This window comes from Rhineura floridana, chromosome 4 (assembly GCF_030035675.1).
Source record: "Rhineura floridana isolate rRhiFlo1 chromosome 4, rRhiFlo1.hap2, whole genome shotgun sequence".
In the NCBI taxonomy this organism is placed as follows: domain Eukaryota; kingdom Metazoa; phylum Chordata; class Lepidosauria; order Squamata; family Rhineuridae; genus Rhineura; species Rhineura floridana.
This window is the reverse complement of record NC_084483.1, coordinates 166,443,234-166,459,553: the sequence shown is the minus strand read 5'-3', so window position 1 is coordinate 166,459,553 and position 16,320 is coordinate 166,443,234. Positions and strand designations below refer to the sequence as shown.

Here is a 16,320-nt window from a genome sequence, read left to right as displayed (position 1 = left end):
ATAACATTATAAGTATCCAGAGCAACCCTGAGTTATGAGTTATCTGCATTGATACAAGGGGGTTGGGAACAGCATAGGCACGCAGTCACAAATGTAACTGGATAGAGAGACTCAGGCAAGGTCTCTGGGAACATTGGTTGTAGAACGTGACTGGTGGTGCTGCCTAGCAGGGGGATCTATTGAGATCTGTGCTAGAGCGGAGAGAGAAACCATAAAAAAGGACAGTCCGGACTGGTGGAGTCCCTGGTGGTGCCTAGTGAAAGGCAGTAGCCACGAGCAGGTAGGAACCTGACAGGGAGAGCCAGGGAAGGGCGTCACAGGGGACACCTTTACCTTTACCTTAAACCATTTTACAAACAATTTATCATGGAGTTGCTGAAAAAGCAAAGAATCTGTAGATAGAGACATTGTTCTACTCTGTCTCCTTTTTCTGGTGAAATTGTCTCTAAAAGATGCCTGCCGTGACTCACATTAATAACAGATTATGTGTCTTTGCAGTCATTCAGTGATGAAGACTTATTGCCCCCATTTAAAATGTTAAATACTTGTTCTCAGTTTATTAATAAAAACAAGGAGTCAAGAGAGTTTCTGGCAGACACAAAACAAGACATGAATATGTCCTTAGTAAACATTTGCTGAGAGTACTGTAGCAGGTGGCACCCCTTTCCCCTTTGCTGAATTTACGTTTCCCTAGATGAGCAAGATGCTTGCAACAGCTGTTAAAGCAATTTACCTTGCAGTTTATGTTAAAAAGAAATACTTCAGGTGAAAGGGGAAAATAGCCAGAGTAGACATCTATAAATGTTGCTTAGATGCCTGAAACAGTCAGAGTGGTTTAAATAATATACTGGTGACAGATTTTGGTGTAAAACAAAGTAAAGGCTCATCTGAGTTGGCTGCTTGTGTGAGCAGTGCAACATTGTAGCTAATATATGCAAGATTGCACCCTTGGAAGTTGGCGTTTTCCAGTTTACAAAAGAGTACAGTAGATGAAACTTCACACCACCTCAATATTGGGTTCTGGTATATTGTTGGAATTAACTGTCAGCAAGGACCCACCCCTAGTCCCAATAACTGCAGAATTCCTTAGACAGAATCAACACCGGATAGGTACTCTGATCATCTTTATGGAGGAACTCACTGCAGCTTCTCTGAGTAACTGCCCAAATGTTCTTTCAGTTGGAAAATACATTTTGATATCCAGCCTGAATGTGCTTTTCTGCCATTTGAATCCATGCTTATTATCCTTCTCTTGGTATGTCTGGTAAATAAGTGATCTCCTTTGTCATGGCAGATTAATCCTCTTCAGTATTCTTTTCTTTAGGTAAATATGGCCTTGTACCTTTCAGTTGTGTCTTTCATACAAAGCTCTGCTAAGCTGTGCTGCTGTTCCTGAAATCTTCTCCACTTTGTCCATGTCAACCTTAAGTTGTGCTGACCAAAAATTGGACATAACTCTCCAAGACTTAACGAGCACAGAATAGTAGAGTACTGTTTCCTTTTATGTCCGAACCACAGTATTTCAGTTAGCTGAGCCCCTAATTACATTTTCATGTTAATATAATTATATTAAATCCCTGAAACCCTTCACAGAGTCTAGCCCATCTCAAGTTCTCATACTGCATGGGGTTTATTTTTGGTATTGAATTTGGAAACATCCTGACCAGACCAAAAATAAGAACTGAAGAAGACATTTAAAAATTATTAGTGTGTGCTAAGTTTAGTATAACCGTTTTATTCAAAATGGCACTGTTTTTCTAAACTGAAGGTGCCAGAATGGTTTGAATTAAATATATAGCAATTACTATTACTAACCTGTGAGTCAAAGAAATATATTTTTGACTAGTACAGAAATAATAAACAGTTGCTGCACAAAAATGTTAACTACATTGTGCCTTTTTATTGGACATTTGGGACAAATATTATTTGACTGACTTAAATGTTCTTTCTGAAGAACACTGAAGAATACTGATATGGGGTTGATTTCAAAACCAAGGTCTGTGGGTGACTTCTAGTGATGTCTGTCCTGTTGCAAGAATGTCTTCTTTCCCTTTGTGCACCCCTGCCAAATCTACTCCAGAGGGTCTCATGGTCCTCTGAAGCAGATTTGGGAGGTGCAGGACATTTGTGCATGTTGGATGTTACTGTTATGTGTATTAGAAGTGCCACTTCTAAAAGGGCCATAGATTGAGCAGTGTTTCACTTTGAAATCTTATGCTATATGAGAACCATATGAGACCCTATTTCATCCTATGTAAATAAATAAAAAATGATGTTAATCTTAAAAATAGCCTTATGAATTAAAAGCAACAATGTAAAATTGCCCTCTCCTTGATTCTTTTTTTCTCCTAGGTCCCTTTTCATTGATATTTTCCATTTTCTTCTAGCTATGCAGCTCTGATAGCTGACTGGCCTGTGGTGGTGTTAGGCATGTGTACTGTGTTAATTGTGGTGTGTGCGTTGGTTGGAATACTAGTCCCAGATCTTCCAGACTTCTCTGATCCATTATTGGTAAGTAAACATTATTATCTTGTGCTGTCGAATTGTTGTGTTGGCATACTTTTTTCTAGTAATAATGGTAAGCAGAGAGCTATAAGGAATTCTCAGTGAATGTATTATATTGCTTTCAAATACAGATGTGCACAAATCAAACCTCCAAATCTGAATATTTATTAAGTTTACTGGTTGAGTCCAGATGTCTTCAAATATGTCTGTGCAGCTGCTGAATCTTTTAACAAACTGAAAAGATGTCTTCCTGCAACACTGCTGAAAATAATTGGAATTTTGAATGTACTACATAGAAAGCAACTCCAGTAATAGGAAGGTTATGGGTTTATTAAACTGTAATAATTAGATGATAGAATGTAACACCATCAGTGTTATGAAATGGTAACTCAAAACAGTGGAAGATGTATCTTGTTAAATTTAATGCGAAAATTGTGTTTATTACAATTTCTGGGTGATATCCAACATTATTTATACTTAAGTAACATAAGGCCATTGTTTTCAGCCAGACTACTTTAAGTATGACTTGGGTATCATCCAGTGTATTTTGTAAAGAAAATTATATTACATTTATATCCAACTTTTCCTCCAAGGAGCCAAGATTACTTGTTCTCCTCATTTTCTCCTCACAACAGCCCTGTGAGGTAGGCCAGGCTTAAAGACAGTGACTGGCCCAAGGTTACCTAGTGAGCTTCATGGCTGAGCGGGGATTTGAACCGTGGTCTCCCGGGTCCTAGTCCAGTACTATAGCCACTACACTGAACTGACTCTCAGGATATCCTAAAATGCAAATTGTCACTGGCTTCCATTCTTCTCAGGCATTTAGCCTCTGTGGTTAGGCGTTTTTGCAACCAGAGAGAGAGAGACGAAAACAGCAGCAACAATACAAGCCCCTGAGCAGTAGTGCAACAGTGTTTTTTTTCAAATAACCTGCATCATTTAGCAGCTGCTCATGCAATAAATTATTGAATGCAGTATTTTGGCACTTGTATTAGCTGCTATCAGTTTTTCTTGGTACTACAATAAACCACTGATGGGATGCTTTTACAGTAGCATGGAGACAAACCTCATGATGGCAGCTAGTGCTCTTAGTGAAGCACTTAAAACTGATGGATCAGTGCATGCAGTAACTGCTATGGAGATGGCTTTGAGTGGTCTCAGCTTTTTCATGCGGAGCATATCTATACATGCTTAGGTTAAAGTGATTGGGTAATAACTTCATACGTTTCAAAGCGTGATGTGAGCAATATGGTAATTGTGTGGTCTCTTGAGACAAAGTTATCAGAGTATACAAACAGTGGCAGCATGAAAATGAAAGAGGGACATTTGGTTAGTAATAGAGATACTTTTCTAACAATAAAAATAAACCATCAAATGAAATCAGAGCCTTCTAAAAATAAGAATAATGCTACTAAAAGTTGCCACAGGACCATCTGTTTGAGCTATTTAGGTAAGGTCAGCTGTAATGTGCTTCTCATTAGCCATTAAATCTGTCCCTGTTAACATAAGTACAAGAACTGGTAAATGGACTACTGAACAAGGCAAGGATATGGCAAGAGAGTCCAGGGGACCCCTAATGTTGTAAAAAAAAAATTTGGCAAGTTTTAGGAGCCTCCATTTTATTATATGCACCTAAACCTACATTGCAGTTTGTCTAGAGACTGTAGTTGGTTTATTACTTGAGCAGCTGTTTTTGCCTCCTTAGAGTACTACAGTGGCTGAATACATTGCAGGAAACCCTGGACCAACCCAGCAGCACAGTAGATATGCTATTAATTGTGTGCATGTGGTTAATGAGCAGCCTGGGGACCTTGGAGTGGGGATTTTTAACAGTCTCTCTCTCTCTCTCTCTCTCTTCCTGCCACAGTCCCAACAAAAATAGTATCTCTGAAGTTTTAAGGGAAACCTCCATTGGTACCTAGGAGAGCTTCCCTTTAAATACAAATAGCCTCTTCAGAGTGGTGATCTTCGCAAGGCCCATGGCGCACATACAGAGAATTAAACATCTCTCTCCAGTGGTCCCTAGGATGCTCAAGCTGTGTCTCATTCGGCCTACAGAAGAGCAAGATTGTTACCTAATAGTAGCAAAGAAGCAGAAAAAATATATTTGGGAATTTGTTGCATAAATTTATGTAGAGTTGCAAGGTGCTACATGTCATTCAATCTTCAAGGCAGCACCCATCTACCAACTTGTCCTATGCAAATTATCCTGTGCGATCAGTGCAACAGTTGAAGACACAAGCAATGCCATCCTCTGCTGCTACTTATCTCTAGCAAATGGAACAGGACCCGTCAGGAGCAGCACCATTTTAAAGCCCATTGTGCAGCATAGCTGTACCATTAAGCAGTTCATCCTGAATGCTGATGGAGCATCATCACAGGTTGCTGCTGTTTCAGCATGAGGGATGTTTCTCCCACTGGAACATGAGACCCAATGCTATCATAACTTTCATAAAGGAGATAGAACTATTGCTTCACTTCATGGGGCAGAGTTGTGGGGGAGAGTCATATCTCCCGGTATTTGAAGTATCAGGGTAGAAATACATGTTCCGGCTGCATAGAATCTAAAAGAATGTCTCACTGTCTTTATACAAATATGTGATGCAACCACAGATGTAATACCATGTACAGTTCTAGTCATTGCATCTCAGAATGAATATTGTTATGAGCATGGGGGTTGGAATAGATGATTCCTGTGGGTCCCCTTCCAGCCTCTGATTTGGAATCCTATGCCTTGGAATGAGGAACTCACTCTGCTTGTCAGATGAGTCTCTCCTTTGTTAAACAAACAGAGTGACCAGGTAAGATAATGGGAAACCAAACCCTAGAGGAGCGCAGGGACCCCTGAGATCTCACTACTCAGAGATTGGGGAGGCGTGCAACAATGTCAGAGCTGGAAAAGGTGCAGAAAAGAGCGGTCACAATGATCACAGGGCTGGAGCAACTCTCCTATGAGGCAGAGAGGCGGGATGCTTCTGAATAGGAGAACTTAAAGAGTCTGCTGGATCAAGCCAATGACCCATCTAGTCCAGGCATCATGTTCTCGCAATGGCCAACCAGTTACTCACGGGAAGCCCGCAAATAGGACCTTGAGTGCAGAGAGCACTCTCCCCTCCTGTAGTTTCCAGCAACTGGTATTTGGAAACATACTGCCTCTGATTATGAAGGCCAAGTATAGCCGTCATGACTAATAGCTATTTATAGCCTTAACCTCTATGAATTTGTCTAATCCTGTTTTAAACCCATCCAAATTGGTGGCTATCATTGCCTCTTGTGGGAGTGAATTCCATAGTTTACCTATGCACTGTGTGAAGAAGTACTTTCTTTTGTCTGTCCTGAATCTTCCAGCATTCAACTTCATTGGATGTCCACAAGTTCTAGTGTTATGAGAGGGAGAAAAAAAATTCTCTGTCCACTTTCTCCATGCCATCTATAAATTTATACACTTCTGTCATGTCACCTCTTGGTTGCCTTTTCTCTAAACTTAAAAGACCCAAATGCTACAACCTTTTCTGATAGGGGGAGTTGCTCCATCCCCTTGATCAGTTTAGTTGCCCTTTTCTGAACTTTTTCCAGCTCTACAATCAGTAGTTGTTAATCATGCTAATCATGATGGTGATATGCAATCTCCAGGATGAATATGAGTTGTTGCAGGAGAGGGCCCTTGTCCTTGTGTCCTGTTTTATGGGCTTCAAGAGACTTCTTGTTGAACACCGTGGGAAATGGGGGCTAGGCTAGATAGGCCTTTAATATAATCAAGCAAGGTCCTCTTGTTCTTAACTACAGCCTCATCTCGGGTTGAGTTCTTGCACATTATAATGTATACTACAACTTGCATTGTGTCTTGGCATCATTATGCTGTGTATTTCCTAGGCTCTGCTCCATGTCACTGGCAGGTGGAAGCAGGAAAAATGTACAGTGTAATGAGACTGGGATAGTAGATAAGTAGTAGCAATTCCCATATTTTTCCTCAGGAAAAAAATGCTACCCTCAGTATTCAAAGCAATTTCACTCTAAAACTTGTTATCTGTAGAGAAAGTACTTTCTAAAGAAAGTTGCTCTTCAATTGTAATTATATTAATTTTAAATCAAAGGATGGCATGCACTAAAAGAACCTCTCTCTACTGTTCTGCCGTAGGGGTTTGAGCCAAGAGGTACAGCAATAGGGCAGAGACTGGTCACCTGGAATAATATGGTGAAAAACACTGGCTACAAAGCAACCTTAGCAAACTACCCTTTTAAATATGCAGATGAGCAGGCTAAGAGGTAAGGACTTCTCTTCTGCCATTGTTTTTCATTGATTTTTATATACTACATACCCAGGTGTATGAAATGAAATGTGGGCATTTATTTTAAAGCCTTTTTTTCCTGCGATACAACAAAAAAAGCATTTCACATTTTAACATCTGGCTCTCTTAACCATACACCCAGTTCAGTGTTAATACCAAGGTGGCATGCTAGAAATATAGTGATATAAAACTATTTTTAATATTTGAATTCTTAAACCCAGAAAGTCATGTGGTACTTGATTTATTTTCTTAGGGAATTTTTACTTTCTCCAGCTGGAATGGCTGAAAATATGTAATGGGGTAGTATGCCCATATTAGTATAAAAACAGAGAACACAGAGAAATAATTTTGGCCCTATTTTATATTAGTGTGCTTTTAAGGATAGAAATGTTCTTGAAAGTAATGGTAGAAACAACTTGTTCCCGGCTTCATTGTATAAAGGTGTTTCTCTCCCACCCATCCTTCAGCTACCTTTTTTTTTTTTAAAGCTTTTCCTTTTTGGGGTATTTATTTAATTATTTTTATTAACTTAATTTATATGCTGTTCTTAATTTGAAAAGCTCAGAGTAGTTAGGCCCAGTGCCAGAGGATGGCCAGGTCAGGCACTGTGGCTGGGAGAGTGGAGCTCCACTCTGCAATCGCCACCAGCATCAGGTTGTGTGGTGCGACTGCACAGTGGTGCAGATCATGGAGCGAGAGGTCCATTCTCCCAGGCGACACCATCACCACGCACAGCTGGAGCACACTTAAATACACCTGGTTGCATCTTCTCCTGTCGTGTCATCGCATGCCTGCCTTCAACCAAGATGGTGGCGGGGGTGTCACTGTGTCAACCATCAACCATATGTGGGGGAAGGGCCATAGCCATCTGGTACCCAAAGGTCCGCTGCGGTCTGGCGCCAGCCCTGTCAGAAAACACACTGTCAAATACGTAACAGAGCAAAATAAACCATAAAAACATTTGTCAGCCTTCAAACAGTAGCAAGTAAACAATCCGATAGACCAGGGGTGGGGAACCACTTGCCCGTAGGCCTAATTTGGCTCACCAGGCCTCCCCATTTGACCCGCTAGCCAGTTTTAGCCAAGCCACACCCACGTGGCCTGCCACTGTTGTTGCATATGACATCAAGCGTGGGGCAGGTAAAGACTTTGCAGGCACCACTGATCAGCTGATTCTAGGGGCTTCAAAACATAGTTCAGGCCTCTCTTCAGGGCTCTCATCTGCTTGAAAAGAGGCTTGCACAGCTGAAGCCCTAGTGCAGCTGAGAGGGCTCAAAGAAACAGCTTGGATTTAAAGCACTTCTCCAGCACTTTCAATCCAAACTACTTTCTAAGGAGAGGGAGGAAATGCTCCATTTAATACTCTGTTTTTTTCTCTCCTTAGAAGTTTTTATTCAGAGTGCTGGAGGAAGCTCTTTGAATACAAACTGCTTTCTCTGCAGAGGAGAAAATGCCTTATTTTTAAGAGCATTTCCCCTCTGCAGTGACTTCAAAGGGGCTTCCTCTTTAAAAGCTGATTGTTGGTTACAGGGAGTCTGAAGGCATGCTCTCAGCACCAGTTAGCTGACTGGTGCTGAAAGCTCCTCTTCAGAGGAAGTTGCTGTAACCACTGATTGGTGGTTACAGAAATCTCTTTTGTACTTTGACAGGTGTCAGTCACCTAACTTCATGACATCAGGTGACTGACAAGTGGGTTGCCTTGCCTATCAGTCAAAGTTGCCCTGCAGGTAGTACAGAAACTGGCCTGCTGGTCAGATCTAGTTTCTCATCCTTGCCATAGACTGTTCTACCAACCAAATTTTCCTGACTGTAACTGACAACACCCTCAAGAAAGTCTGAAAGTCTGAGTGAAGAGGTTATGTCTTTAGCACTTTTTTCTCTTTGTGTATTTATTATTGAAACAAAGATAAGGTAAGTGGTTTGGATGATATACTTCTTTAAGTGAAAAAAAATATTCTCTTTTAGTCATCGAGATGACAGATGGTCAGATGATCACTATGAAAGAGAGAAGAGGGAAGCAGACTGGAATTTCCACAAGGACAGCTTTTTCTGTGACATTCCAAGTGAGTTGGTTAGTGTTAAGAGTGTGGAAATGTTAGGAAAATGCCCTTGGCACTGAAATAAAACTAAAGCATTTGAGGAAGTTGAACTAATATTTTATTTGCAGCTGGTGCTATCTATCAACCTTCTCCATTTCCTAGGAATCATTCTTTTCAATTTGTGAAAAGCAAGGGATGATGACCATTTTGATTGAGCCACAAGTCTTACTACATTTAGAGATTATCACCATAGTAGCGGCACCACATGCCCTTGATTTTTTCCACAAGTGATACAAACATGTATATATCTCCTTGTGATTTATTTTTAATTTCTTTGCCAGCTGCAGGTTTGTGATATGGAAAGAAAGGGCATCTTGCTTGCTTTGCTTCTTACTGCTGGAACTAAATTGACAGCTGAATGCTCCCTTCTCCTTGCTGCTAGAATAAATGGGAGAGATGTAAATCCTTCTTCTCTCAGTCCTGCCCTCTCCAATAACACATGGATCACTTTGGCACCAGCATAAAAAATATAATGATACTGAAAGTGTACATATTGATATTCTAAAAGAGTACACCTGACTTTAGCTTGTTACTATAGTACATAAGATGTTTTAGGCACACCATTTTAGCTAGGTTGTATAAATACCTTCATGTGTATATTTTATTTATTTATTTATTACATTTATATTCTGCCTTTCTTCCACTCAAGTTCAAGAATGCATACACGGTTCTCCTCCCCCACTCTATCCCCACAACAACCTTGTGAGGTTAGGCTAGACTGAGATATAGTTAATTGTATTGCTGCACTGATCGCATACTCAGTGCATTAGCTATCAAGTTTGATGAAACCTTTGTGATATATCAATCTTATTTCAGGTGATCGCTATTCCCGAGTGGTGTTTACATCAGCAGATGGAGATAACCTGTGGAATTTAGCTGCAATAAAATCAATGTGCAATGTGGATAACTTGAGAGTAAGTAAAGAAGTCTTAACTTTTAATATGACAAAATATACAGTAGGGCTAATACAGTTCCGCTAATACAGTGGTTGTGAATTGTAGAAAGGCCCCGCTTTACAGCACTTTTTCAGCTTTTACGGTGGTTTTTTGCCGCCGGGCACCATCTTGGGTCAATGGGATCCGCTTTACAGCGGGGGTCCAGAACATAACCCACTGTATGAGCGGGGCCCTACTATACAGTACATGTCAAACTTGGGATGATATTCAGTGCTAGCGTAAATTTATTGAAATTAATAGACATGACTGACTTTGGTTTATTAATTTCAGTGGGTCTACTCTGAGTAGGATTTAGCTGAATACAATCTTTTGTGTTCTTGTCTTTGATAACTACTAATAGTTTGCTTGTCACAGAGTAAGCGTCAACAGACAACCATTAGGGCAAAGGTAACTGCCTTCTTCAGTGACAACAGCATTGCCCAACATGTCTTGGTCCCAGGCTATGGTCTGTAGGCACCTGAGGCCAGCACCCTGCTGAAGCTAAGCAGGGTCAGGTCTGGTCAGTGCCTGGATGGGAGACCACTTGGGAACCATATGTAAGCCACCTTGGGCTTCTATAATGAAAAGAAAGGTGAGGTATAAATGTAATAAATAAATAATAATGTCTTCATGACCCCTTTTCAATCTCAACATTGCCATTTATTTCTTTTTTCCCACCCTTTCCTGTGCTGAAGACTTTGCTTGAGGGGAGGGGCAGAATTTAGCACAATTTTTCAGAATAAGACTTTGCTTTTCCCTTTGTTTTGTCATTTTGTCTTCCAAAACTGGGCTAAAAAGCAGTTTTGGCTCATTTTTAATTCTCCTGAAAGTAGTTTTCTTGTGTGTGGTTCTGCAGCAGTTGCTTAGGCCTGTGACCCCTAAAGGGAATAGGCTGGCAACAGAGAAGTCAGACATATATACAGTAACTTGTGTAAATACCCCCCCTCTGACCCCACAAATAATTCAGTCCAGATCATGGTGCTCTGAGAAAGCAACGTTTGCTTCCCCTTCAGAGCACAAGGGGATGAAAGAAGATAGTTTGGTCCTGACTACTCTGATCAGGAGAGAATGTTTTCCATCATCAGAATAGTTAGGGGCTTTTTTCAGTTCTCTTATGGAACCAAAATGTAAAAAGTAACAGGCAGCCTCAGGGACTTCATAAGTTCCTCTTGCATGTGTTAGAAGTTAAAATTGCATGTAGTTGAGAATGAGGTTTGGTTTTAACTAATGGACCTTAACTGACTCATGGTCTTTGCTGAAGTGAAGAGCATATGTTCATGTTGTATATCTATGATATGTGAACTTGTCACTCTATGAAAGTACAGTGGTGGGCATGTTTTGACAGGTGCTGGAGCCTCAGAATATGGTGGCCATCTCAGGGCCAAATATATATGACATTAATCACGTGGTTTGCCCTTGAGTGCAGGATTTTTCTTTCAGAAATAGTGTGGTGGCTCCAGTGTGATTTGGACCCTGGTGTGGTGGCTTGCAGGGGGCTTTAGCCCGTTGCCCCCTACTGTGGGCCTGATCTGGATTGGGTCCCCATTCAAATTGCATGTGATGGGGACCCATTCCAGACTGGGACTGCAGCAAAGGACAAAGGGATATAATTCCCCTACTCCTCCCACCATGGTCCCAATCTGGATCAGGTTTCTTGTGCTGCCTATTTCAGAAAAAAAACCCTGTGCAATCAAGGACGAACTATGATTAGCATCACGTGTCATTTGGCCCTCCTTGTGTTGCTCATCAGGCAGTTTAGACAGTAGTCCTGGCAGGGCTGAGAAGGGAATGGGATGTTTTTTGTGGGTTATAGGACTGTTAAGCCCAACAATGCAAGAAGACATGCAAGTGGAGAAAAGTGGAAAGATGAGTATTCAGTTGCAGGATCTGTGTGAAAAATCAATGAGCAGAAAAGTTAGTCCTTTAGAGACTGGTTCTCATAGTCCTTCCTTCATTGTTGCAAGGTTAGTGCTACCCATTCAACACTCTGGATATCAGGATGGCTATAAGGTGAAATGAAACATTTCCAGTTACTTTTTAATACTGATATCTGCTTTTGATGCACTGCAAAATTACAAAAGAAAACTGAACTCGAAATAATGAGATTGTAAAGAATGCTTTAAAATTGTTTCTAGTTCTAGGTGGTTATAGTAAATAGAATAAGCATATATGTACAGTATATATAGTAGAATATGTACAGTAAAGTGAAGCAGCTTGACAGCTTTTCAGCATGCTTGTGTGGATATTAATTTTGGAGACACTTTGGAAATATTGATGATGATGATATCTAGCATGATCCTGATGGGTTAATTTGAAATTGTGGGCTTCTTTTAAATCAGATGATAGCTCATCAGGTTATTTGGTAGCTGTGTAGTCCCTGTATTTTGATTGTTTGAAGAAGTAGCAGTATTGCTGAGATATTAAAACAGATTGCTTCCTGTTAGAAAACTTTTCAGTCCTGAATGGTCTAACGGAATGGGTACTGTATTTAGTCTTTTTAACAGAATCATTTTTTAAAATTATTTGGCTGTTCAAGCCACATGGAAATATGTGGTGTATTTAAGTATGTATTTAAGAATGTGTTGTATCTACCCTATTGGATCTTTGAATTGAAGCTGTCTTGGCCAGTAATTAGGCAGTAATGGCCAGGATCTTTAATCCTTATTAAAGTCTCTGTTTTGATGGCTGCTCTTCATATGTCTCTTTCCAATTCATGCTCCTTTAAAGGCCAGACTCCTTCTGCACTCAAGTCAGTACGCTTAACTCCAATGGAAGCAAATCCGACTGCTGAAAGTTATGTTTAAGGACTAATTTAAAGTGTACCATATTATTTCCCTTAACCTTTCTGCACCATTATGTGTTTTAATGGAAGTTCTGATTAAATTTACAGCATGTCTTTAAAAGAAAAAAAGATTGTAAATTGTCTTGCCAGCTGTGTACCATTTAAACACAATTTGCCGAGGGCATGCTGTATCAACTTTAGCCATCTGGTTTACTTATGCTTGGAGTGACACCTTGTAAGTGCTCCACATGTGGCACCCTCATAGTCTTAATGGCAATGCCATATGCAGAGTAGCTACAGGATCCAGTCCCTATTTTATATATTGCTAACACTGCAACCTTTTTTAGAATCCACCATATGCTTTTAAATTTTAACTGGTCTAAAAAATTTCTTCCTACAAATATAGGCTCCAGTTTGGGTAAATCCTGCTGCAACTAGGGGTTTATATTAATCTAGACCTGTTTCAGTCTGGTTTTAGACCTGGGTTTGGGACTGAATTGACCTTGGTTGCCCTGATCGATGACTTTTATTGGAAGAGAGACAGGGAGTGTGATCCTACTACTTTTGTTCGATTTCTAATTGGCTTACCCATGGTAGCCTCTCAGATGAACTCCAGGAAATGGATGCTGGCAGCACAGTTTTGCAGTGTTTCTGATTTTATCTCCAGGTACAACATGGTAGTAGGTGTCTACTACAGACCCCCTGGCCAAGAAGAGGTGGTAGATGAGGCCTTTCTCAAACAAATCTCTGAAATCTCAAGGAGGCAAGAAGTAGTAGTGATGGGGGACTTCAACTACCCGGATATCTGCTGGGAGACAAACTCTGCGAAGCACAAAACCTCCAACAAATTCCTGATGGGCCTTGCTGATAATTTCCTCTTTCAAAAAGTAGAAGAAGGAACAAGGGGATCGGCAATCCTGGACCTGATCTTAACTAACAGGGATGAATTGGTCACGAGAATTAAAGCGGTCGGTACCTTGGGGGAAAGTGACCACGTAATGCTGGAATTCGTGATTCTGGGGAAAGCCAAAGAAGAATATAGTCAAATATGGACCTTGGATTTCAGGAAAGCCGATTTTAGCAAGCTCAGGGAAATGATGGGTAGGATTCCGTTGCTAGATAGACTAAAGAAAAAAGGAGCCCAAGAAGCGTGGGAGTTCATGAAGAAGGTATTACAAAAAGTGCAATCGCAAACAATTCCAAAGAGGAAGAAAAACGGAAGACATCGGAAAAAGCCAATGTGGCTACACGGAAGACTGGTGGAGGAGGTAAAAATAAAAAAGAGGATGTATAAAGAATGGAAGGAAGGATGCATCCAAGGAAGAGTACCGACGAGCGGCTCAGGCTTGCAGGAATAACGTAAGGAAAGCTAAAACCCAGAATGAGCTGAGGCTGGCGAGGGAAGCGAGGAACAACAAAAAGGGGTTTTTCAGATATGTTCAAAGCAAGAGAAAGACCAAGGAAACGGTGGGACTGCTGCTCAATGAGGATGGCAAAATGTTGACAGATAACAAGGAAAAGGCAGAACTGCTCAACGCCTATTTTGCCCCCGTTTTCTCCCAAAAAGGGAACAGTGTGCAATCTTGCATCGGTAGCAATCTCAGGAAGGGGTCGGGATTGCAGTTCAAGATTGATAAGGAGATAGTCAGGAAATACCTAGTTAACCTAAATGAGTTCAAATCTCCAGGGCCTGATGAACTGCATCCCAGAGTATTGAAGGAACTTGCTGATGTACTCTCGGAACCTCTTGCCATCATCTTTGAGAAATCCTGGAGAACGGGAGAGGTGCCGGAGGATTGGAGACGGGCAAACGTCATCCCGCTCTTTAAAAAGGGGAAAAAAGAAGATCGGGGGAATTACAGGCCGGTCAGTCTGACTTCAATACCGGGAAAGATATTAGAATGGATAATAAAAGAGTCCATTGGCAACTATCTAGATGACAATGCTGTGATTAGTAGGAGCCAGCATGGGTTTGTCAAGAAAAAATCCTGTCAAACTAATCTCATCTCTTTTTTTGATCGGGGCACTAGCTTAGTAGATGGTGGAAATGCTGTAGATGTCATCTATCTAGATTTCAGCAAAGCGTTTGACAAAGTCCCCCACAACCTTTTGATTAGCAAACTGGTCAAATGCGGACTAGATGGAAATACTGTCAGGTGGATTCACAACTGGTTGGAAAACCGTACTCAAAGAGTGGTCGTCGGTGGCTCTGCTTCGGACTGGAAGGAGGTTTCGAGTGGAGTGCCACAGGGTTCTGTCCTGGGGCCGATACTCTTCAACATTTTTATCAATGACTTAGATGACGGGGTAGAGGGAAGCCTTATGAAGTTTGCGGATGATACAAAACTGGGAGGGATAGCTAACACAATGGAAGACAGGAATAAAATCCACAGGGACCTGGATAGACTAGAAAATTGGGCTGAAATTAATAAAATGAAATCCAATGAAGACAAATGCAAGATTCTGCATTTAGGCCACAAAAACAAAATGCACGGGTACAGGATGGGAAATACCCGGCTTAGCAGTAGTGCTTGTGAGAATGACCTTGGAATTGTAGTGGATCGCAAGTTGAACATGACCCAGCAGTGTGCTGCTGTGGCAAAAAAGGCAAATACGGTTTTGGGCTGCATAAACAGAGCTATAGTTTCCAGGTCGAGGGAAGTAATAGTCCCACTATATTCTGCATTAGTCAGGCCTCATCTGGAATACTGCGTTCAGTTCTGGGCGCCTCATTTTAAGAAAGATATAGACAAGTTGGAGTGGGTTCAGAAGACGGCGACGAGGATGATAGCCGGTATGGAGAACAAGTCTTATGAGGAAAGGTTGAAGGAACTTGGCATGTTCAGTCTGGTGAAGAGAAGGCTGAGGGGTGACATGATTGCACTCTTTAAGTACCTGAAGGGCTGTCACATAGAGGAGGGTACAGATTTGTTCTCTGCTGCCCCAGAGGGTAGGACTAGGTCTAATGGTTTTAAGTTGCAGGAGCGTAGATTCAGATTGGACATTAGAAGGAACTTCTTGACAGTAAGGGCAGTTCGGCAATGGAACTGACTGCCTAGGGAGGTGGTGTGATCCCCTTCGCTGGATGTCTTCAAGCAGAGGCTGGACAGCTATCTGCGGGAGATGCTCTAGCTGTGGATTTCCTGCTGTGAGCAGGGGGCTGGACTCGATGGCCTACAAGGCCCCTTCCAACTCTATGATTCTAGAAGATAGCATTGAATGAGCAATTTTCCACAGGTAGCCTGCCATCACTTTGGGTTATACTGCCATCTAGCGTCTGAAGGCAAGAATGCACTGTAGTCAAAACCTGGGGCGTCCGGCCCCTCCCACTCCAGTTTTCATTCTTGCCTTCGTCCGAGGTGTTTGGATACTTACACAGAGCATGGCTAAGTTCTCTTTTTGTCTTTGTTTCTGTATTAGTCTGTCTGTTTTGATTGCCTGTTCCCCTCTCCTCTTCCCCCCCTCCTTCCTGGGTTTTTGGAGTGTGTGGAACGGTTTATTTGTTCCTTTTTACCCCTCGGTTTTGTTTTTTCTGGGGCCTTTGGGTAACTTGTTTTTCCCCCTTGTGTGAGCAGCGGCTGCTGCTCCTCCCTTGTTTGGGAGTCCACGGCTGCGGTTCCCTCCCCCTCAGGCTCAGCGCCGGGAAGCCTGCGTCTGCGGCTTCCTCTCCCCGCGGCCCTGACTCCTGCTCCCGCTGCAATTTTCGGCGG

The 16,320-nt window shown here is 41.6% G+C and overlaps 1 protein-coding gene across 9 annotated transcripts in view; it reads left to right on the top strand.

Annotated features, from left to right (window-relative positions):
• Positions 1-16,320, top strand: part of DISP1 (dispatched RND transporter family member 1) — a 157,655-nt gene that overhangs the window by 126,070 nt on the left and 15,265 nt on the right. For all 9 annotated transcript variants that reach the window (XM_061625117.1, XM_061625114.1, XM_061625119.1 and 6 more), the window contains 4 exons: positions 2,388-2,511; positions 6,644-6,771; positions 8,760-8,857; positions 9,710-9,807. In XM_061625117.1, the coding sequence (XP_061481101.1) occupies positions 2,388-2,511; positions 6,644-6,771; positions 8,760-8,857; positions 9,710-9,807 (448 nt within the window). The remainder of the gene's footprint in view (positions 1-2,387; positions 2,512-6,643; positions 6,772-8,759; positions 8,858-9,709; positions 9,808-16,320) is intronic.